This window comes from Globicephala melas, chromosome 4 (genome assembly GCF_963455315.2).
Source record: "Globicephala melas chromosome 4, mGloMel1.2, whole genome shotgun sequence".
Taxonomy (NCBI): Eukaryota; Metazoa; Chordata; class Mammalia; order Artiodactyla; family Delphinidae; genus Globicephala; species Globicephala melas.
In genome coordinates, this window is record NC_083317.1 from 83,324,432 (window position 1) to 83,349,150 (window position 24,719).

Genomic DNA, 24,719 nt, shown 5'->3' on the forward strand with positions numbered 1-24,719 from the left:
CACACAATTCTATAGGAGTATGCAGTGAAATTGCCTTTTTACTTGTCCCTAAGCCACCAATTCCTCATACACACCAATGTTTTTAGCTTTTTGTTTAGCCTTCTAGTTACTTTGTGAACACACTAGTAAATACATATATTAACTTGTAATTTCCCCCACTCCTTTTTCAAACAACCACTTGAATATATTTAAGGTAAGACAAAACAACGAGCTTTTGGTAAATAAAATTTAATACAACCATAGTCAAGTAATAATGGTTAAAAGACATTTTTTATTAGATAGAACTTTTTAAAAATTAAAGACAACTATGCACAAAGTATATTTATACAAGACATATAAGTATTAGTGTGCTGCAACTAAATTGAAAACAAAGAAATACAAAGCTTTTTTTTTTTTCCCCCACTGTGAAGACTCTGGAGCATCTGAAAGCAAAAGACACTTGGCTGCCACAAGTCTGTACAAGCTGTAAAGCACATTATGCTTTTGTTCAACTCTATAATCGTGTTGTCTTAGATAGCTCCAGAAACTCTCAACAAGATTTAAATTAAGAAACCATGGGGAGGGGTGTTGGAGAAAGAAAGACTAAGAACTTTTTCAGGAAAGATAAATGAAAGAGCCTGTAGAAGGAAAAACAAAAGAAACAAAACAGTACATAAGAATGAAACAAAAATAAGTAGACTTACTTTTTTGACTTTAGATGCAGATATTGCAAATGATGTTTACAAGGGTTTAATCAACCTAAGATAGATGTTTTTCTTAATATCTTAAAAAGCACCTTGGCATCAAACAAAAAAAGTCCCCCCAATATAATAAAACTCCAAACACCTAACAACCTTTCTTAACATTTTCTTTCAAGCAACCACAAGGCTGGTGCTCATTAAAGAATTCAAGAAGGGAAATTCACTCTATAGGAAACAAGTATGAAACTTATCTAAGGTAAGCTTTATTTAGATTGAAAGAAAAGTTGAAATAGCACAAGAGAACTTAAGGCATATAAACAAATTCAGATGCAGTTATTTTGAAAACATTAAAACAAATTCTTTTCTTTGGGACAATACATAAAATAAGTTATAACTACTGGTATTCAAAACATTTTTTAATGATGATCTTTAGCACTACAAAAATTTAATATCTAAGGCAATCACACAAATGTAAAACACTCATAAAAAACATTTTAAAAAAGTCTGAAGTATGTTGAAACTGTCTCTGGAATTATCAATTCACACTCCTGGCTCAAGTGGTTTCTGATGACTAGCATTAGATGTGACAGTAAGTATAACTAGCTAGTCAAACCTACTGCCTTAAAGGCCAACCAAATTGCCCCATTCTGGTTTCTTGGTATGGTGAATTTATTTAACTAAAACAAATAATGGGGTGAGGTGATATAAACCTGGTTTTCAATATAATGCACAAGAAATTCTAAGAAAGGCCAAAATTATGTTGAGGTTAACTGGTGTCTTGAGTTTAGGAAAATAAAGGCAGTCCATAGGAAGCCTTTAAGAGACGTTATCTTATCACTTGGCACCACATAAAGAGCAATCTCTTCTCTTTGAAAATACAGTCTGGAGTAGAAGATATCTTTTCCACATATAAATCTCAAGAAACAAAAGGCACACACTGATGATTCAACCCTCTCTTTTCATGTATGGGTTCTCACAGCATTTCTTTTTAAAAAATCTATTGCCATATCCACACAACAGGAAAAAAAAAATACACCTGGTTTGTACACTGACAAAAGTAGTATAATTGAACCTTTATATTTTCCTGAGTTTCATTTCAAAAGGGTATGACAGTAGAGATACATAAACAATTCATATTCACTAAGAGAAAATGTATCAGTCCACAAAACATTTTCATCTTTCTAAATATAAAAAAATGAATGTTTAACCACCGCCATGTGTGAAGCCCCTTTACCAAACTGAATTTACTCTAGAATCATGAACTGCAAGTTACTTAGATATGGCACTTTAAACACTCCAATTAGGCAAAAATGACAAGTTAATACCCTCCCTGAGTATTTACATCATTTTTTTGTTAACACCTGGTTTAAATGGAGTAAATACCTATATTTCAGTCATCTAGGGGAAAAAAAAAGGTTACTGAAGATACAATAGGCTACCATTTCATACCTGTGCAGTAAAGTCAGTGGGAAGATTAGAGTAGAAAAGGAAGAAGGCCTTTTTGTTGTAAAAACTAGACCACTTTATAGCTCATTCACATATAGGAACACATGAAAAATGATTAAAGTTCATGGAGAAAAAACTGTACATTTCTGTTGACCCACAAAAAATACTTTTGAATTCCTTCCCCACTGAGGTATATCAATGGCTAGGTTTAGCAAACTTGTATCTCCCGTCAATTTGTTTTCTGATCTTGTAAAACTGTATGCATTATATAGATTCTGACTGTATATGAGTCATCATACTAATATTCATCATGTACTTTCATATGTAACAAAGTATTCTAGAAATGCCCAAATTAAAAAAATATACTTCTGGAATTGAATTTAATAAGATCAACTAATTTTTACTTTATGTGCCTTTTTCTGATCAGAAACTGATAAAATTCTTGATGTCTGTATGTATGTGTGTAGATGAGCTTACCATCTATCTACATATATACACACATGTATTGAATATATACATACACACTAACCCAAAGGCTTATACGAGCATCACCCACCAAAAGAAAATATGTCAACTATGTGATGAGAGCATGAATATAATCTGATACCATTTTGGTTGATAAATCCCTTTTGATATACTAATTATACCCTAAAATTCTTTATTACTTTATCAATGCTAACATCATTATTTATCAAAAATCAGTAAATGAAAATAAATAATTTAAGAAAATTAAAGTATCAGTTGGGTAACTTTAAAAATTGTTACTTTAATTTCATAGGATTCAAACTAAGTTCTTGGTGGCTACTTAATTTATGTAGTTTTAAATTATGTAGAGAAAAAAATTAAGCAATATTGGTATGAGGTCCATGTTTAAACAAATTCTGTTTTATAGGATTTCCAATTTACTACAACAGACACCTGAACATTAAAAATAAATGTATAACAAAATACAAGTAAATAGTTAATACTTTTATAATAGACGAAAGTACTAAAATACAGGTTATGTTGAGAAAGTCTTCTTTGTGTGAAGTGTCTATTTATGGATGGGCATGATCTTACAAATACACATGAAAATAACAAGTATCATTTGTATAATTCTCAGCATTTACAAAACACTTTTCTCATATACCACAGAGAATTTCTGAACTAAATAGGTTCCATTATCTACAAAAGGTATGATGCAGAAGTAGAAGTTTACTCTAAAATTAAAACAAGTATCCCAATTGTATCTACTACTGTCTTTCAACTAAAATGGTAGAAAAGTGGTTTCTGAATTGCTCTGATAATTATCACAAAAAGGTATACATCATTTCAAATTATGATCTGAAAAATAAAAATTCCTTAAAGATTTGTTAAGTGTTTTAGAGTTTTCCTCAGAATTCAGACTCCAGCTAGGCATTAAAAGTTGACTCTGTATAGGTTTATTTCAAATCTTTGCATCATTCTAAAATGAGAAAGAAAGAATAGTTTATCAATGTTAGGTTTTTGATTACTACCTTGTTTTTAACAGAAATCTGGTGACACTATAATCACATATTTGCATCATTTCTCCTATGGCAAATATATAATTATGATGTGAGACAACAATAGTGCCTGGGGAAGTCGAAATATAGCAGGCTACCTGAACATCCCTAAAATGTTTTAAATTATATCTGTCCACCCAGGAATATCAATAATCACGTACACTATAGTTCCTGCCATTTCATTTGCCTTAGAAAAAGTTTTACACTCTTCTCTGAAAACCAGTAAGCTTTATAAACTGGAGTTGAAACATCTAGACAAAGGCAATTTGATGTAGAGAAGCTTGAGAATATTGATCACTATTTTACACAATGGGTACCAAATGAAAGATTTATCTTAGAAGACTGCAACTACTGCTGTTAGTTTCTTCAGATAGCTAATTTTAAAAGAAATATGGACCCACTGAGACACGTGGTCCCTGCTTTATCCTTTAAGGGCAGCTTAACAGTAGAGACTCCCAGGATTTTTAGCTGTTCACAAGAAAGTAGGATAACCAGGAAGAGGTCCTCACCCAAAGCACCATAGTAATGAGGTCAAACCCTACTGGGCTACGGAGAAAATCTGTCCCTGTTTTTCACAAGATAATATTGCAAAGTGGATTTCAACTCTTCTGCCATGTTCAAGAAAAGGCGCATCCCTTAGAGGATTTAGAGATGATATATAAATACTTTTGAGAGCCACAGTGGGTCATTTTCCCTTCAACGGTCTTAGATGATTTTTTCTTAGGAACTAACATGTAATTTTAATCTCCATTTTAAGGGCACTTGCTTTTGTATCTCCTCCCCCCAAAATACCTTTAATATAAGAAAATAATTCTAAGAATGAAGTCATAATAATTCAGTATTTTATGATACTCAGATTGTCATCATTACACTTTTATCAATTACAGAAAAAAACCCACAATAAAATTAATCAACTTGGATGTATTTTTTAGTGACAAAGATTTTTAAAACTGGTTTTTCTACCTTAGAATGATTCTAAGTATTCTAAGCATTATATGAGTCAAACTAAATGAAAACTTGCCATGCAATTATATATATATATGTATGCGTGTATATATATATATACACATACATATATATATATACACACACACACACATATATGTGACAAAGTAAGGAATATACAGTCTTGCAGATAAACATACATAAATGAAGAAACCATCACAAATTCCTAAAAGGTATGCAGGCAGACATTATTTCCTACTCCACATAGGTTTCTTACAAATACTCACAAAGGTACACTCTCAAAGCCCAAGCAAAGACCACTATTACCTTCAACAACAACAAATTTTTTTTTCCCAATTACAGAAAAGCCTTTATTACAGTTTGAAAGATTGATATTTTGGGAAGAAAGGCATGACAATTATTATTTTTACTTTTCTGTGCATATTGCAAAAAGGAGATATGTCAAGTTCCCACTCTGGAGTTTTTAAAACCTCTCATCTTGGATTGCTGTGGCTTCTTGGGTGAGGTATCCTGGTTTTAGAGCTTAAAGCATTTCTCATTGTATCTATGAATAGTCACACATCCATGATAGGACACTGGCCTGGGCATTGCAGCTACCCCTGTGATGATACTTGTTGCAGGATCATAACAGAGAATAGTGTCTGTGGCTTCTCCATTTTCCCGTCTTCCACCCAGGATATATATTTTACCATTACATACAGACATACCACAGTTTTCCTGTTCAACCAAATTAAAAAAAAAAAATTAACTGTTGACAGTAAGGGATTTGGCAGCAAACTGAAAAGTAAAATAAGACATGCTTTAACAAGTCAAAAAAGGAGACATGAAATAATAAGCTCCCTTTTGCCCAACTCCTATGTGTGAATACTAGGTAAATTTGCATGGGTGAAGGGAGTGTTAAGATAGAATATATGTCACTAATTGGGGTCAAGATATGGGAGGTGAAGTGGGGGTGGTGGACTGAGAGAAGGGTTTTAGTTAACTTAATGGTAGTTGAATGAAAACATCCTTGAAGACTTGCTTCTCCTATTACAGGAAGGTCCTTTATTATAGAAAGTGGCTATTACATGATCAAAGGGTAGGAACATTATTCATTATAGGGGATTACCCACAAGTTGAAAGAATGAATGAGAGTTATAACCAAATTAAAGAAGCACTGTTATTAGGGGCCTTGGATGGGGCACAGAAACTCCCCATAAAACTCCCCATTTTATAGTTAACTTTCCATGCAATGAGACTCTTAGCTAAATTTTACTCTTCTCTGTCAGTAATACAATTATTATATAAAACAAATACTCTTGCAAGGATAAGAGTGATTCTTCAAAGAAAAAAATTATACTAAAATTGTCTCACTATTGCATGAATCTGGTTATGCTGCAGGTCAATTATTCTTCCATTTAAATTTCACTTTAATTCAGAAAGTTATTGTATATTATTATCCTGTTTCCACATAACCAACAATGAGATGGGTTCTACCAGTGAGTACAATAAACATTTTTACTTGATCAGATTTGCTATATATAAATTTCACTCTTGTAGAAAAAATTAAATCTTGGTGGATTTCTATAATAGAGGATAGTATCTTTGGGTCTAGAAGAATTAGTGAATATTTTAAAATGTCTACATTAGAGTTTATATATTATATATAATATTATATTATATATAATAATATATATTATATATAATATATATATTATATATTGACTTGGGGCCCATATATATATATATATATTATATATTGACTTGGGGACCATTATCATCAGTGAATGACAAACTTTTATGTAGAATACCACCCATGAATTGTACCAATTATGTACCAGACTATAACATTTTCCATCGAAAGCACAATGAGCTCTTTCTATAAATTCTGAAAGTTCCGAACACAATAAAAGACAACATCCTTAGTTTTCAAGTACAAGCTGGCTTGCACTATTGAACTTTACAGTCACTTTGATGATGATTCTTAAACTATATAATTATAGGATCTATCTTGTTATTAACATCATTTCATAAATAGTGCTCAGAATTAAATGAAGCAAGCAACCTTCAGAACAGATATTCATTCATATCAGGAAATTACTTGCATAGTAGTTTATTTCACTCTATGAGAGTCTCAAGGGTAATGGCAGCTAGTAAGAAAAATAATTCATCAATACATGAAGTTTTAATGTTATTTTTCATGACTTAAATGAAACACAATCTTAATATTGTAAAATATACCCCTCTCCTTAATTATTATTTTTTATAATGCTTAATGCTTAAATGTTAAAACGCCAATAAAGAAAAAGAATCAGATTTCTTTTCAATTATTATTCTAAACTTTAACGACATTTTAAATACCTAATCCGCTGAAGAAGGGTAAAAAAAAAAATCTTCGTCAGTTAAAAAAAAAAAAGTTCCTGATGAAAGTTAAAAAGCAAAATATGTTTAAAATAGCAAGTTGTGGAATTTAGGAATTATGCAAAGTCAAAAGGCATGGAAATGGCGAGGTAAAAACAGAGAAAAAGGCTGGGTCCATTAGGACTGGGAAAAAAAAGCTCATTTTTTCAGTTCTTTTTTTGTCATTCAACATTCTAAGCATTTAAAAACACCACAACCTTTGACTCAAATAGCTGTCTACCATGAAATTACAGTTGATTTATCATTTTTCATTTGATTAGTATTAAAAGGGTAGGCAGGACTTCCCTGGTGGCGCAGTGGTTAAGAATCCGCCTGTCACTGTAGGGGATATGGGTTCAAGCCCTGGTCCGGGAGGATCCCACATGCCGGGGAGCAACTAAGCCCATGCGCCACAACTACTGAGCCTGTGCTCTAGAGCCTGTGAGCCACAACTACTGAGCTCACATGCCACAACTACTGAAGCCCGTGTGCCTAGAGCCTGTGCTCTGCAACAGGAGAAGCCACCACGATGAGAAGCCCGCACACCGCAACAAAGACTGGCCCCTGCTCTCCACAACTAGAGAAAGCCCGAGCACAGCAGTGAAGACCCAATGCAGCCAAAAAAAAATTAAAAAAAAAAAAAAATTTACCGAGCACCAATCAATCAATGCAAGATACATGAGATGAGTTAGAAAACACAGTATCCTTAAGAAGACTGAATTCCAGTATAGAAATGAACATTTATAACTATAAGGAAATTTATCACTTGCATTATAGAGGTGTTAAGTGTAGTGACAGATCAGAAAAACAAGAGATTAATTCTGAACAGGGCAACCTCAGTTTGTTGTAACTGTGAAGTGGTACTTGAAAGATGAGTAGAATTACAAATAGAGAAGGTAGAAAAGGCATTAAAGGCTAAGAGGACAACATGAATCAAGGCAAGAACACATACCATCTGGATAGCAAATGCAAGCAACAGATACTTAATGTAATTTGGGTAAAGGTGAAGAAAGTGAAGCTAAAAGGCAAGAAGAGGTCAGACAACAGGAGACCTAGAATGAAGTGGGAAAACTTTTAGATTTTATTCAGTACATTTCCAGAGAAGAGACATAATTTGATTTGCTGAAAAATAACTGGTGGTAAAATGGGTTAGAAAAGCAAGACATTAGAGAAAGGAACACTACTTAGAAAATACTGTTTTAGTTTAGGTAAGAACTGATGAGAACCTGAACAAAAGCAAGAACCACAGGAATGGAAAAGAATAGGAGAAACTCTTGAGGACACAGAACTGATACGATGGATTGATTCAATTTAAGAGAAATCAAGAAAAATTTTAAAAATTAAGTTTCTAAGTGTGAAATAATAGAAAATACATATCAGCCTCTGCCCCCAGTTCCTGACACAGAGCTCCTAAATCCCTTGCAATTTCCTGGTTGATGGGAGTGTCTTTTGTTCTAAGGAGGGACTGTTGCTGGGCTCCTAGATGGGGGTTGGTCACCAGAGAAACCAAGCCATAATTAGAAGCTTGTAAGTTTCACCCCACCCTCCCTTTTCTGGAGAGGGGAGCAGGGCTGGAAACTGAATTATAACTGATCATGTCTACATGATAAAGTCTCCATAAAAATCCCAAAAGTATAGGATTTGGAGAGCTTCTAGGCTGGTAAATGCATCTATGTCCCAGGAGGGTGGTGTACCTCAAATCCATGAGGACAGAAGGTTCTCTGCTTAGGACCCTTCCAGACCTGGCCTTAGGTACTTCTTTATCTGGCTGTTCATCTATGTCCTTTGTAATATACTTTATCATATAACAAACCTGTAAACATAAGTAAGTGTTTTCCTGAGCATTATTACTGAACCCAAGGCGGGGGGGCTGTGGAAACCTTGATTTATAGCTGATTTGTCAGAAGTACTGGTGAAAACCTGAGACTTGTGACTGGCATGTGAAGTGGTGGCAGTCTTGCGGGACTGAGTCCTTAACCTGTGGAACCTGAAGCAAATTTCAGGTCATGTCAGAACTGAATTGAATTGTAAGACACCAGCTGAAGACAGAGATCGGTTGGTGTGGGAATAAACCCACATACCTGGTGTCAGAAGTGCTGTCAGGGAGAAACAGAGTTTTTCCATTCACTAGGTTGTTTGGAAACAGAAGAAGTAAACTTGGGGAAGAAGGTGAATTCTGTTTTAAAGTCTTGGAATGCCACGGAAAACATCAAATAGGCAGTTGGAAATTTGAGTCTGGAGCACAGGAGAGAGGCTTTAATGGAGAATAAGATTTGAAGTCATCAGTACTGAGCAGTAAATGTGATCACTCAGGAATGGAGTATAATCTGGAAAAAGGGCAGGGAAAAGAGGCTCAAGGAATACCCATATTTAAGGGTTGGGTAGAAAAAAACAAGAGAACATGAATGAGACTCAGGAGATTATTAATGACCTTTGGGAGTACAATCTCTCTAGAGTGGTACAGGTAGAGCCAGATTTCCAGCATCAGAGCCATCAAGCATTTTGATGGTGGAAGGAAAGAGGGTAGAGCCACGAAACAAAAGGCCAAGGGAAGGCCTTTATGGGGCAGGGGTAAAGGCCATATAAGGGTACAAGTGCAGTGTGGATGAAAGAGACCCAAGTACAGCCATTTTCTTTATAGCAAAAACAACAAATTACCTAGTTTCTAACCGCAGAAGGAAAGAAACCAGTTTGAGAGAATTTCTTCTCTTTCAAAAATGTGCTAGAGAGAGGGATAAGAACTGGAGTAGGAGTCTCAAAAGGTTAAGGGGAAAAAAACCCAACAGCCCAAGAGCAATACCTACTTTACCATGGGATGGTAAAAAGTAAGTTATTTCAGGGAAGGAAGTCCAAAAGGGAGGGGATACCTGTATGTGTATGGCTGATTCATTCTGTTGTGCAGTGGAGGCTAACACCGCATTGTAAACCAACCATATTCCAATAAAAATTAATTAAAAAATTAAAAACAAAAGTAAGTTATTTCAATAAATTCCTTGGAAGGAGTTCAAAACAAGAATACCATATGCTTTATGTGGAGTTTAAACAATTTTTGAGGGACTTCCCTGGTGGCTCAGTGGTTAAGAAACCGTCTGCCAATGCAGGGGACATGGGTTTGAGCCCTGGTCCATGAAGATCGCACGTGACACAGAGCAACTAAGCCCGTGCGCCACAACTACTGAGCCTGCACTCTGGAGCCCACGTGCCACGACTACTAAAGCCTGCGCGCCTAGACCCCGCGCTCCACAACAGGAGAAGCCACCGCAATGAGAAGCCCGCGCACTGCAGCGAAGATTAGCCCCCGCTCTCCGCGCTAGAGAAAGCCCGGTGGGCAGCAACGAAGACCCGACGCAAACAAAAATAAATTTATTTATTAAAAAAAAATTTTTTTTTTTGGAAATAATCCAAGCATACATGAAACACATAAATAGTAAAGTTACTGTATATTCATACTGGTCCTGTACTTGGTCTCTCCTACATTGATTATTCTTTTGGACTGTTTTATGTTATTACCTGTCGGCTGAATGTATTCTGTACATGCATCCAGTAATCTTCAACGGGATCATAACAGTATATTGCCTTGGTCAGTCCACCAGCAACATATATCAGGTTGTTTAAGGATACGGCTGTTATACACCTCTTGGCAATTGGGATAGCTGCACGAAGTAGCCAAGAATTGGTTTCTGGATCATAAGATTGAACCTAATAATATATAGAAGTACTTAATTAAAATTTCTCAACAAAAATGCAAATTTACATAATAAATAGTCTGCCAATATACAGAAACATGATTAAAAATAAAATCCCATTAATTCACAGAATTAAGGGAGGTTGGCTTGAGAGTAAAATATCTGAATTATGAAATTCTCAAAAGAAATACAAATTTATTACTATCAAGCAGAATAGAGTAAGAAACACAGACCGTTTCCAAGATGAATGTCTAGCAGGTTTACTTTTTTTTTTTCCATTACAAATAACAGTCTTCAAAAAAAATAAAATAAAATAACAGTCTTATAAATTCTGTTATATAGGATAAGTATGCCTCAATTTGAATATAATTTCTTCACATGTTTAGGGAGTCCTTTCTTCAGAAGAACACCAGCGAACCTCAATTCAGTATACTTTGAATTATCACAAATTCTGAATTAATGAATTCTAAATATGTAACATTTGACATTATATTAAAATTTAATTTAGAAAAAGAATTTATTGATTGACAAAGTTCAGTAAACTATTGCTAAATGAATTAGGCATTAGACACGTTTGCAGAATAAACGGGGTATTTTCTGAGATGTCAGGATGGCACATGTTCTTTTGTCTCACGAATTCAATGAACTGCAGCAGCTTTGAGCCATCCTATATTTACATTAGAGAGGTTTTCTTTTCTTTGTTCTAAGAATATTTTCAAAGTATGCAGAAAATGACCCAGTTGGAAGCAGTACAGTATCTTACCCTTTGCTAATTCACTTCCCAATTGTTTTATGTGAATAATTTTTTGATTTTGTAAACTATACCAGTAAAAAGTTTTAAAATGGTTTATAGTATAATGCTGAGATCAGTTTCATCTCAAAAAAACTGGATCACACTTTTAACAGAAAATTGTTGGATATGTTATGATCTCACTTTATGATCTCACTTTAGTAACTTGAAACTCAATGTTTTCCTCCCTAAGTATAAAGTACCAGACAATTTTTAAAAGCCCCCTCACTCTAAGGGACCAAACTACCTACTTGATAGGCCTTCCATATTTCTCTTCTTGTGTATATCATTGGTAATTTCTATTTAAAAAAAAAAAAGAGAGAGAGCATGGCTTACCTTATCAGAACAAGTATTATCATCAGGTCCTCCACCAATCACAAACAATTTGCCTATACAGCTAGTCACGGCAGGAGAACTCACTGCTTCCTTAAGGGGGGCAACTTCAGTCCATCGATTTGAAAAGGAATCATAACATTCTACACTGCTAAGTCTGTTTTGCCCATCATAGCCTCCAACAACATATACCTATATGTAAAATACATGGAGAAATCTTAATTATCAAAAGTTTGAATTTTTAACTAGTTGGCTAAAGAATTAAGGGATGGGGGCTTCCCTGGTGGCACAGTGGTTGAGAGTCCGCCTGCCGATGCAGGGGACACGGGTTCGTGCCCCGGTCCGGGAGGATCCCACATGCCGCGGAGCGGCTGGGCCGGTGAGTCATGGCCGCTGGGCCTGCGCGTCCCGAGCCTGTGCTCCGCAACGGGAGAGGCCTCAGCAGTGAGAGGCCCGTGTACCGCAAAAAAAAAAAAAAAAAAAAGAAAGAATTAAGGGATCTCTCCCCTTTAAAAAGCCCTTGGTAACTGTAATTGCAATATATTTAGCTCAGTTTCTGGACCTTTAAAAAAAATTATCATTCTCTCACCACCACCAAAGAGCCTTTTTAGACATTTTTTTATAGTAGCCCCCTCCAGTGAAATTTTTAATACCACAGATATATTGTATATCTGTTTATATATTGTATCTGTGCTTTATACACAAAACAGTATGATTTTTTTTCACCCGCCCAAGAACCAATCTTCATCCCCTTAGGAGCAATATTGCTTGCACTGAGAATTACAGGATTTAGCATAAATGCTCATACTCAGGGATGGTGAAAATACTTGAATATTATAAAGTAATAAAAGCTATGAAACTAAAGTATTAAGTAAGGATTACTAGACTGTGAGATCTTTGAAGGCAGGGCCTATCTTGTTCTTTAATTTAGTCCCTGCAGTACCTAGAAAAGTACCTGATACATTATGAACTCTAGAATGTGTATTTCAAAGGGCTTCCATGTACATTTTCTTTTCACAAATATGAGGAAGGTAGGGCAGATGAACTAATCAACAAGCCATTAATTAAATCAGTTACATGCAGAATAATCCATTAAGCATCACAAGATATACAAGAAACTTTTAACCTATAGAAGCTCTCCTAAAAAAGAAAAAAAAAAGCTCTCCTGTTTAACACCTACAATTCTTTTAATGAACAGTCATCATCAACTCTTTTCTGCATCCATATCTAATTAACTATTAAGTTCTACCAAGCGTTCTTTCACAGCATCTCTCACGTCTGTCCCTTCCTTTTGTTTCCCACTGCCACCATCCTTGGGGTCCATATCATTTCACACCTCTCAATCTCCTGCTCTCCACTCTTGTACTCTCTGAACCACAGCTTAATCTTCCTAAAACACCTCATCAACTCCTTTAACTAGTTTAACAATGAATGCCTAAGGGTCAAGGCCAAACTTTATACATTGTCATTCAAGTGTGTCCACAAATCTATCTTTCTGTACTCTTCCAAATTTCCTCAGCAGCCAATGCTATTTCAATCTTGCATTTCTCACATTATGTGAAAATTATCTGTTGGTGGGTTTGTTCTCCCAACAGCAGGCAGCCCAGAGAGGTTAAGTAACTTATTCAAGGTCATGCAGCTAGAAGGGGTATGGAAACTGTGGCACAATGTAGTACTTAAAGGTATGGGCTTTGAAATCAGGAGAGGTAGGTCCATATTTAGCTCTGCCACTGCAAGTAAGACCCTGCTTGGGCAGTTTACCTATCTTCTCTGAGACTCCATCTTAATTTCCTCAATTTAAAAATGTAGACAATAATAGTACCTATCACATAATATAATTTTGAAGATTAAACTTTATTACTATTCCCCTACCTGCATAAACTAAAAATATATGCTGTGCGCCTTAAGATAAAAGGCCTCTAGGTTAGGAAAATCTGAGCTTTTACCCCTGCTTTATCACTTTCTGTGCAACCTTGGGCAAATGACTCGATCTCTCTGGATTCAGTTTCTTTGTAAACTAAAGAAGTTACATTAAATATTCTCTAAGATGCCTTCTTGCTCTAAGATTCTATATTCCAAATCATCCTAGGTTTCCTTAACAGAGTGCATTTACAACTTTAAATAACTTTCTGTGTTTGAATTCAGCCTATATTGTAGTTTTTGGGATAACTGTTTTCCATGAATTGAGTACTTGCTGTGTAAGGCAGGAAGGATTCCTTTTATTTCTTGATTTAGTGCTTCCAAGTTTTGGGCACCTTCAAGTCAAATATACTAATATTTGTCAAATAAATTTGTGTTCATCAATCCATATATGATATTTGAGACATCAATCTTTTTCACATGCCTCTGTATGTTCAGACTAAATAATTATAATGTTTTTAGTAAGACCTCATCTCTTTTCAACACCTTAATTATTTTAGCTGCCACTTTCCAGTAATATTTTGTCATCCTTGAGGTATAGCTACCAAAACTGTATATAATATAGTAGGTACTAACAAACCAGTGGTTTTAGAAAATACTCTATTAGTATTTTATTTCCATTACATCTACCTCAAAGTCCTCATTATTTCATTGCTCTTATAGACAGCAGCAACACAGTAGATCAATACCCTTAGGAATTAACAATACCTTTCAAACTGCGCTTTGAGAAGCTCTAGTATTCTATAGTATAGAGATTTCAAGACCTTTCTGTGGGGAGATAGGAGGAGGGAATCAGAACTGATGGGTGGCTGAGTAGGAAGGGTTCCTGGCATTATCTCTGTTCCAACTAGAGCAGTTCTGCTTTCTCACTGGTGGCTCTAAAATGTCTTCAAGACAGGGCTTAAGAGGCAGCAATCTTTTTAGAAGAGAGTACTAGGGGACCAGACAAAAATATACATGCAGTATATTCAATATCTTATGATAACCTATAATGGAATATAAGCTGCAAACAAACAAACAACACCCCTAAAACACGAATCACTATGCTGTACACTTGAACACAATATTGTAAATCATCTATACTTCAAAAAAAAATGTGCGAGCAAGTATGCTGCTTTTATTTAGATTGCTCATTAATTTGAAGTGGCTTTGGAGGAGATGATAGAGACAGAGGCAGGGAAGGGCTACAGAGTCCAAGTTAGCCCTTGATACACAGCTGTATTTTTATCTGCTTTATGTAATAGCTTTTTATATTAGATTTAACTTCAAAAAAGTTACTAGTCTACTAGTGATTCAAAAATCACTAGTCTACAAGTGATTCTCAAGTTCCTAAGGACAGTAAATGGTCCAGAATCAAATTATATGTTTTTCATATTTATTAGCTGCAGCCAATAATAAGTTTGCTTTAAAATATGTTGGTGAGTTTATCTTAACACTTATTTGTTTTGTCCCTACTTGTACAAATAAAAAAGATAAAATAATATCACTCTACATAAATATATCTTGGCCTGAATGCCAAAGTCAGTAAAAGGAAAAAGACTGCTTGGATTAGACATTGGCCTGTTTTTGTACTTGATGTAACTGCTTTATTTTCCAGTGCTTCTCAGTCATTTAGACCGCATTGGTGCCTGAGAAGAGAAATGTGCTGCACTGCTACAAATTCCTAGTTGGGAGAACAAAATATCCATTCAAAAGTACAGTGTCAAATTGTTTATATCTTCAGTTTATGTATTGAGGTTAGAAATGGAAGGAAATACAATCTGAGTTCAAAATACCCAGAGGGTGAGTAAAATCAAGGATTCATCTGTGGTATTCATTCTGGAAACGTAACAGCAATAATAATAAAAAGTGGTTTCTCTTACTTTACCAAGGAGGACAGCCATTTTGTGACGCCATCTGCCTTTATTTAGAGAAGCAACTCTGATCCAAATATTCAACTGTGAGTTATAAATCCAGACATCACGGCCATTGATTCTTCCACCTTTAAATGCAAAACAATGCACACACACTAACATGTGTATCACCAAGGGATCTTTGCCAAAGGCATAGATAATGAAAACATTGAGTTATTCACCCAGTCCGAGAATTTGAGGATTCAGTTCAATAAATGAAACAAGGACCCTCTTAAAACTTAAAATGCAAATGGTTCTACAGAGCAGATTTAACTTTGTCAGTTGTTATCCTGAGAAATAATAACTATATGTCCCAAATAATAAAATGCAGAATATGAATTTACCAAATGTGTAAGACTGTTCATTTAAGAGTCAGACAACAGAAGCACCCAGACAAAAGAGTTATTCTAGAAAGATTTTTAAAAATCACCCGTTTTTTAAAAAGCATACCATTGTACAAAATAAAGTATGCGTTGTTATATTGTTCAACGTGTAGTAATATAGTAACCTGCAAAGGTGGTAAAATTAAATTTAACTAACAAATTAATCAACAAACTTAATTAAACTTCAGATTATAGATCCTATAGTTATACTTTGTATATAAGTCTGTCACTTTATTGTCTGTTTGATTTTAGAGGTAACATATCACATATTATAATAAAAGTTCAAGTTAAGAATTTTAAGGAAAATCCTATTTCATAAACGTTGGGGAGAATTTCAGAAAACATGGGTAGATTAGAGATGATTAACTGAGTACTTTTCATTTTGCATACGTTACTGTGTTCCTTAAAACAAAGTAAACAGGTAAAAGTTTTAAAAATTGTACCATATTCTATATGCATTTGAGAGCATTTAAAATACGATATGGCCTATTGTTTAGTGCAGGGAACATAGTCAATATCCTGTGATAAACCAAAATGGAAAAGAATATGAAAAAGAATTTATATATGATAACTGAATCACTTTGTTATACAGTAGATATTAACACAACATTGTAAATCAATAAAATAAATTTAAAAAATATGATATAGTTGAAGGCATTTTCTGGGGAATCTTTTGTAAATCATTCTGCATCATCTTGTGCCTGTTTTTAAGAGCAAAAAGTCATTTTCAGTTTTATTTGTTGTATAATATGATCTGCCTAAGGTGGGCATATCTACTTTCACTGTTTTCTTTTGACACTTATGGTTTAAAATGGCCAAGCTGTGATTAAATTAAAAGTAGCTACTGTAATAATTCTTTATTTACCTGAAACAAGAATGTCATTCCTTAGAGCACAGACCGCATACTCTGATTTGGTAAATTCTGGAAGCTTAGCCAAAGACTTCCACTCTCCTGTCACAGGATCATAGCACTCAGTGTATGGAAGATTAAATCCTCCAACTCGTTCACAGCCTCCAACGACAACTATCACCTCAGAATAGCCAGTTGACCTAAAATAATTATTATAAGAATGCAAAATTAAAATACCCTCAAGATTGTTTAAAACCCTAAAAGCATACCATTGTCATAAAGAAAGTAGAACACTATTATAAAGTGAACTGTTTATTCTCTCAGTATATGCCAACTAATACAGCTTGCTAATTTACTGACTTTGAGAACATTTACAAGGGATTTAGTGATATCATCTTTCCACAGAAAATTTCTATGGGTATTTTTTTCTATGAGTTTTACCTTAAAAGTTATAAAATGGTCCAAAGATCCTACCTAATTCAATTGGAACCCTGGTAATATCAAGGATGACTTTCAAATGCAGTCTTGCAGCAATTCAGATATGCATAACCACACAAGGTAAGATAATGCACTTTTTCTAAGTGTAGGAAAATGGAGCTTTTTCATCAGATTGCTAGTTCTAAAAAAACATTCACAGTACAATCTAAGTACCCTTTAGAGAAGTATATGTACTTGTTCAGACACTAGTTTTAAAAATAAACTTGGGCTTCCCTGATGGCGCAGTGGTTGAGAGTCCGCCTACTGATGCCTGGGACACAGGTTCGTGCCCCGGTCCGGGAAGATCCCACATGCCGCGGAGCGCCTGGGCCCGTGAGCCATGGCCGCTGAGCCTGCGCGTCCGGAGCCTGTGCTCCGCAACGGGAGAGGCCATAACAGTGAGAGGCCCGCGTACTGCAAAACAAAAATAAATAAACTTTTTTTTGGCTGTACCTCGTGGCTTGCGGGATCTTAGCTCCCCAACGAGGGACTGAACCTGAGCCCTAGGCAGTGAAAGCGCAGAGTCCTAACCACTGGACTGCCAGGGAATTCCCTAAAAGTAATTTTTCTAAAGTTAAGTAAATTAAGGTAATCCAGTTCAAGGTGTTGGGTGGTCACTAAAGATGTTAACAGAGTTTATAACAAAGAATGCTAAAGGAAAAAAGCAAGATGAAAAATTGTACAGAAGGTCTGATCAATACTATGTAAATAATGTGTCTGGAGAGAGCATACCAAAGTGCTAATGATGGTTTTCTCTGGATTGTGTGGCTTCCTCCTTTATATCAACACAAATTTTCAAAACAATAATGAGCATGGGCTACTTTTAGAGTGGAAAAGACAACTTTTAAGAGCACTAAGGGAATCCAAAGTTTACGTTAATTACTGGCTTCTTTTACTTTGTAGTTTAAAAAGATACTGACAGGAAAAACTAAAAGCTTATCCAAGACTTTTCTTTTTGTTCATAAGGCTCATGGAAATGAAAAAGTCTTGTAATTGCATTTTATGACTGCTACGATATTAAGTCTCACAAAGAAAAATGCTAACAATGCCTCTTCTCTTACTTAAATGTGGAGGGAAAAAAGACAACATCAGAACACTTATTTGTAGTTTTAGAGTGATGTTTTACAATTACACTAGAAAAAAACAAAGTAAAGCGACATTGGTATGTCCCTTTAACAGAGCTGCTATATTCTAGCTACACTTACAGCTATTTCAACTAACAATCATTCACCTAGTCCATGCCAGGCATACTTTTTCCATTATAAAATCAAAAATATATACTGTAGAAAAGAATTTTGTTCACAGATGCAATAAAAATTACTTTCAGGAACCCAGCAAATTATATTACCCTAACCTAGAATATAGTAAAATATTATCAGAAGGACTCAAATACTATCAATAATATTTACTATTTTCCAAATAATTCCCAAATGAAAATATTAAAAGTAAATAGTGGACAACACCAGACAGTAGTATAACTAATGACTAATTTATCCTTCTTTCCATAGAAGTATTATTTCCTAAAATCTTACTTAAAATACTTCTGAGACAAACCCAGGTGATATTCCTCAAAGTCTTATTTACTGATTGAACAAAACAAAAATTGTTAAATACTGTCACTGGGGTTCAGTCACTCCTAATAGTTTTAATACAAAATGAAGTTAATTATTACATAGAATTTTGACAGAATTTTGTTTTATACTTTCCTTATAGCAGTTTACTTGTTTTATACTTTCCCTTTGCTTGCACTTGCTTGCTTTTTCAAGACTTCTTAGCCCAGTAAACATATATTGTCTGTTTTGCACCTTGGAACAAGAAGAGAAAACAGCACAAAAAGCTAATGGCTAAAACATTTAGTCTCACTAAATAAGGGATTATTTTAGTGTCTATATGTGTAAGTATCTGAAAGGATCAGCAAACTAGTAATTTTGCCTGACTGAAGGTCTTATTTGCGACCAAATGGCTTTTAACTTAATTAGAGACAAATATGGTGTTCTCATTAGAGACTGTTAACTCAATAAAATAGTTATTTTTATTTCTTGAGCTCAGAAAAATACTTATCTCAGGCAGGAAGATGACTGCCTTAAAGGAAATGAGTTGCTGCAGCTGATAACGGTGACTAGAATAAAAAAGTGGCCAAGATGATAGTATAGGATGAATAAAATTCTGGATACCCATGCAATCTATTTTTTAGGGTGAATGTTACTTTATTAACCCTTTTAAATGAAAACTCTGATTTTCTGCTGTGACAAACAAATATTTGCTGCTTTAGTATTACGTCTCACCATTTGTTCCTATGAAAGTGGGACAAGCAAATTCTCTTTTTTCTACATTGGTAAATATTTTTTAAAAAGCCATCACACTCTTTTATCATAAACTTGAGAAAAGATCAAATTAAAAAGTCACATTCTTTGATTTATGTGAAAGATAAAATAATTATAAATCCACAGAATATTCTAAACCTAATCAGTAAAATGGATAGTAATTACCAGGTTCAGTTAAAAATCTCAAAAGGTGAAATAAAGGACTTGCTAGCTGAAATAACCGACCTACTTATTATCAATGCAAACATGCCAGAGACAGATGAACTGCCAAACTAACTTTCATCAACAAAAAGGGTTCAGGGCTTCCCTGGTGGCGCAGTGGTTGAGAATCTGCCTGCCAATGCAGGGAACACGGGTTCGAGCCCTGGTCTGGGAAAATCCCACATGCCGCGGAGCAACCAAGCCCGTGCACCACAGCTACTGAGCCTGCGCGTCTGGAGCCTGTGCTCCGCAACAAGAGAAGGCCGCGACAGTGAGAGGCCCGCGCACCGCAACTAGAGAAAGCCCTCGCACAGAAACTAAGACCCAACACAGCCAAAAATAAATAATAAATTCATTTAAAAAAACAAACAGGGTTTCCCTGGTGGCACAATGCTTGAGAGTCCCTCTGCCGATGCAGGGGACACGGGTTCGTGCCCCGGTCCGGGAAGATCCCACATGCCGTGGAGCGGCTGGGCCCGTGAGCCATGGCCGCTGAGCCTGCGCGTCTGGAACCTGTGCTCCGCAACGGGAGAGGCCACAGCAGTGAGAGGCCCCCATACCGCAAAAAAAAAATAAAACAAACAAACAAACAATATCTTAAAAAAAAGGGGGGGTCAAAAGGTGATCCTGGCTAATAAGAAAAATAACAATATATTTAAAAAACACAAAAGGAAATGTTTCCATATAGTGGGAAGTTGGAAGGGAGAAGGGGGAGGTGTTAGTGACATAGTCTATTTACCATTCCAAGACTCAAAAATACCTGAAAACCAAGCCATCACACCAAAAACTGAACTTAAATAGAGATATGATACTTTAAGCCATAAAGAGAGCAAATGGCTCTCTAGTCTGCAGGATATGACAGTTAATAAACTTAATATATTAACTATATATCAAAAGAGGGGATTGGTCAGCCCTAGAAACAATAAGTAAATGAGTGAACAAATGAATGAAAGAGTAAATAATAATCACAGAGGCAAACATTTTCTGTGCCCATTCAAGTTATTGTCTAAAGGAAAAGAGAAACCTTAGCTAAGCTAACTAGAACATTACTGGGTTTTTGGTAAGAATATTTTATGGTAGGTGAGACTTCCTCAAGCCATACTAGCTGAGAAGACTCTGGTTCTAAAGACCTACTAGATCCCTTTGTTTGGATTCTAAACAACCTTTTTGAAAACTTTGGTTTCTCAACTGGTAACCTGCACATAGTAAGAGAATATGCTGGAAAGGGTGACTTAAAATATCTAGTCTGTTTGACAGTTCCACTTCTTATTGCCAATACATGTATATAAACTAAAAGATAAATGAGTTAATCAGTCTCTCATAATTAACATTAAATCTGCCCCTAACAGTCTGATCTTACTGTATCAAAAAAAAAAAGTTTCTAAGCCTAGAGCAATCACTGGATTATGGTTCATCAATATAAACGAATATAAATGACCCCTTAAGAGGCTTATGCCAGCCATAAACCTAATGGCTTTCTAAACTTAGTAAGGACAGTTTCAGCTTGTGTGGTAAGGCTTTCCACCTGAAACTGGGACAGAATGGGTTCTATAAAGAAATGGTTGTACTGAAAGATTCAAAATGTTTACTCTTAAAAATAAGCAATTATATAAGAATTTATTATCAGGAGCTGATCACAGATGTGATTATATAGCCACAAAGATGTTCATCTCACTTACTGGTAAAAAATCAGGAAGAGTTCAAATTTGGGTGGGATGGCTATGGTTCACTGTAGATTTCATGTCATGAAAACATGTTTACCATCTATTAAATAATAACAGCAAACTATGAAATAGATTACAACTTTGTAAAAGAAATAATAAATTCCTAGAGAATAAAAGGGAAGAATAAAGCCAAATGCCACAGTGCTACCTCTCAGAGATGGGAATATGGATATTATTTTTTATCTACAATTAACATAAATTACTCCACCCCCTCTTTTTGCCTCAAGTTAAGAAAGAAAAAAGGAGAAAACCCATACCTTTCTATTAATAGCCACTACTGGGTTGTCTGCTCTTACATATGGGACAAGCATTTCTGCTATCACTTTTCTGCTACATGATCCTGCTCCCAAGGCCACAGGTAACCGTTCAGAGAAGGCTGTCTAGCTGAATCAGAGATTATCTCTCCACATGAGATGGGAGACATTCAGTCTCTCTGAGTGACTGAACTTGTAATATAGAAACCAAATCCCATGAGTGGTCATATTCAACCAGACTAGTGAGAATGATGCAGACATGCAGAGAAAAGCAGAGGCAAGCGTGAAGAAGACACAGTTTGGTTTCTGATGGCTTTTCCGTAGCCTGTTCTAGTCTTCTTGGAAGTCCTGTTGAATTTCTGCCCTCAGGTTCTACAAGATAACGACTTCCTGGACCCTTTTAATACATATATCTGCCTTCTATGCTTACAGCTGGTGAGCTGGTTTCAATTACTTGCAATCAGAATTCTGATACACTAGAGTTCAATGAACTGCAGAAAAAAACAACCTACAAATGGTTTTCAAACTCAGGAAAAGAGGCTCAATCTTCCACATTAAAGAAAGGCAAATCAAAATTATGGGATATAAATTTTCACTTTCCAGAGTAGCAAAGATTTACAAAAACTAATAATACACTGTGCTGGGAAAGGAGTGAAGAAATAGGGACTTTCGTATTTTCAGATGAAGTATAAATTGGAAGTCAATTTTTACAATATCTACCAAAATTTAAAATGCACATAACCTCTGACTGAGCAATTCTACTTCTAGTAATTTATGCTATAAATTATCAGACATATGTATAAGAATATTCACTGAGCACTGTTTGCAATGAAAAAAATCTGGAAACAACCCAAATGTCCATCACCAAGAGATGGATTAAATAAATTATGGTACCCATAAATGTGATACTATACATCTCTTTAAAAAGAATGAATTTGAAATTTTCCATAATGAAGAGTAAAAAAAAAAAAGAATGAAGACCTATAAGTGCTAATATAGAACAACCTCCAAGATTTTTTTTCGGTACGCGGGCCTCTCACTGTTGTGGCCTCTCCCGTTGCAGAGCACAGGCTCCAGACGCGCAGGCTCAGCGGCCATGGCTCATGGGCCCAGCCGCTCCATGGCATGTGGGATCTTCCCGGACCAGGGCACGAACCCGTGTCCCCTGCATTGGCAGGCGGACTCCCAACCACTGCGCCACCAGGGAAGCCCAACTCCAAGATATTTTTAAGTGATTAAAAACAAGGTGCAGGAACTGTGAGAGAAGTACACTACGGTCTGTATAAAAAACAGTAGAGACATATGTGTACATACATACACATACACACACACACACACACACACACTTCTATATGCAAAGAATATTTCTAAAAAGTTAAAAAATACTGGTAACAGGGAGATATCCTTTGGGATGAGAACTGATATATCAAGGGTCAAGTAGAGTGAGACTTAGGCATGTATACAGTACTTTTATGTAAAAATGAATTCAAAATAAGAATGAACTAACGTATAAAAATGGTAAATCATGCATCCGATGATATAGTAGATTATCAGTCTTAAAAGGGACTGGAACAAAAATTCAGAACACTCAGTTCTAAAATTTTATTTCTTAAAAAAAATCTTAACCTTAGTCTTCTCACTGATTTACTCAATAAGAACTTGAACCTTGTCCTCATTATGACAATCAGGTTCCTATTTTCATTATATAGTAACTGCTTATCAGACAAGAGGTAGTAGAAAGTATTAGAAGAGACATGTACTTAATTAACCAATTCCAAACTCAAAGTGATGAACTTATTAAATCTTAGCTATCTCTATTGTTTAATGGAGTGTGGCAGATATTTTTCCATAGTATGAACAATTTATACTTAAAATAAACCATTTGATAGCAAGCATTTCTGTCTCTCAAACCACATTTCCTATTCTATAACAGTATAGCTCAAATTTAAAATGTATTTTGATTATTCACAAAACCAGCAATAATTTTTATTAAGCATTTTTGTGTCAAATACTAGGTTATGCATTTTTCATATGACAGTTCTAGTCCTCACAACAATCTTACAAGGTAGATGGTATTATGCTTATTTTACAGATGAGGAAACTGACACATAGAGAAGTTAAAGTGCTTTGCCCAGCATCACAGAATTAACTAGTTATTAGAGCTAGGTTCTAGTCCAGAGGTCTATCTGATTCTGAAGCCAGTACTTTTGACACATCGTGGGGCTTGCACTATGTGTTTATTAAAAACACTATTATACATTAGTACAAAAATTTAAAGTTGTATAACATATATTAGTAAAAACAACTATTCCTAAGCTTTACTCCTTCTGTGATTGGTCTCCACTATTTCTTCTTTATATACCCAAGGTTTACAACTGGCAGTACCGATTATCAAAGTTTTCATGGTCTTATGTTCTATAGCCTCTTCCTAGAAACCTGCCATCACACTCCACTTCTAATATAATGTATCTTGGGTTTTTTTCTGCCATTTGAGACACATGGATGTATATAGGCAGACTATCCAGTATGGCTTGAGCTCTGGAAAATACTTGGCACACAATAAACACTAAAGAAATACTGGATGATGTGAAGAGTATAACCTAACTGCACAGTGGTGGGATGGGACTGTCACTACCCTAATCCAGAGCTGATCTTTGCCATCACTAATGGTGGAACAACCAGATACGCTGTGTCTCCCAACGTGATGCAATGTGATATATACATTACCTAGGATGAATTCTAATCAAAAATATTTAACTTGTCTCCATCGAGCTGAAGCTAACTTCCAGTTTCCAGGAAACAGCTAAATGCAGCTAAGTGACACCATAAGGAAGCAATCAGACTAATACAGAAGGTGGAATATTTTTCTGGTCAACTTGACCATGAACAAG

The 24,719-nt window shown here is 35.3% G+C and overlaps 1 protein-coding gene across 5 annotated transcripts in view; it reads right to left on the reverse strand.

The window, feature by feature from the left end:
* Nucleotides 1–350: 350 nt before the first annotated feature.
* Nucleotides 351–24,719, reverse strand: part of KLHL24 (kelch like family member 24) — a 39,173-nt gene continuing 14,804 nt past the window's right edge. For 4 of the 5 annotated variants that reach the window (XM_060298365.1, XM_030862446.2, XM_030862473.2 and 1 more), the window contains 5 exons: nucleotides 16,864–17,048; nucleotides 15,586–15,704; nucleotides 11,807–11,995; nucleotides 10,505–10,693; nucleotides 351–5,332 (listed from right to left, as the gene is read on the reverse strand). In XM_060298365.1, coding sequence (XP_060154348.1) covers nucleotides 5,132–5,332; nucleotides 10,505–10,693; nucleotides 11,807–11,995; nucleotides 15,586–15,704; nucleotides 16,864–17,048 — 883 coding nt within the window. In that variant the 3' untranslated portion in view covers nucleotides 351–5,131. The remainder of the gene's footprint in view (nucleotides 5,333–10,504; nucleotides 10,694–11,806; nucleotides 11,996–15,585; nucleotides 15,705–16,863; nucleotides 17,049–24,719) is intronic. The other variant, XM_060298366.1, reaches the window with a different exon arrangement.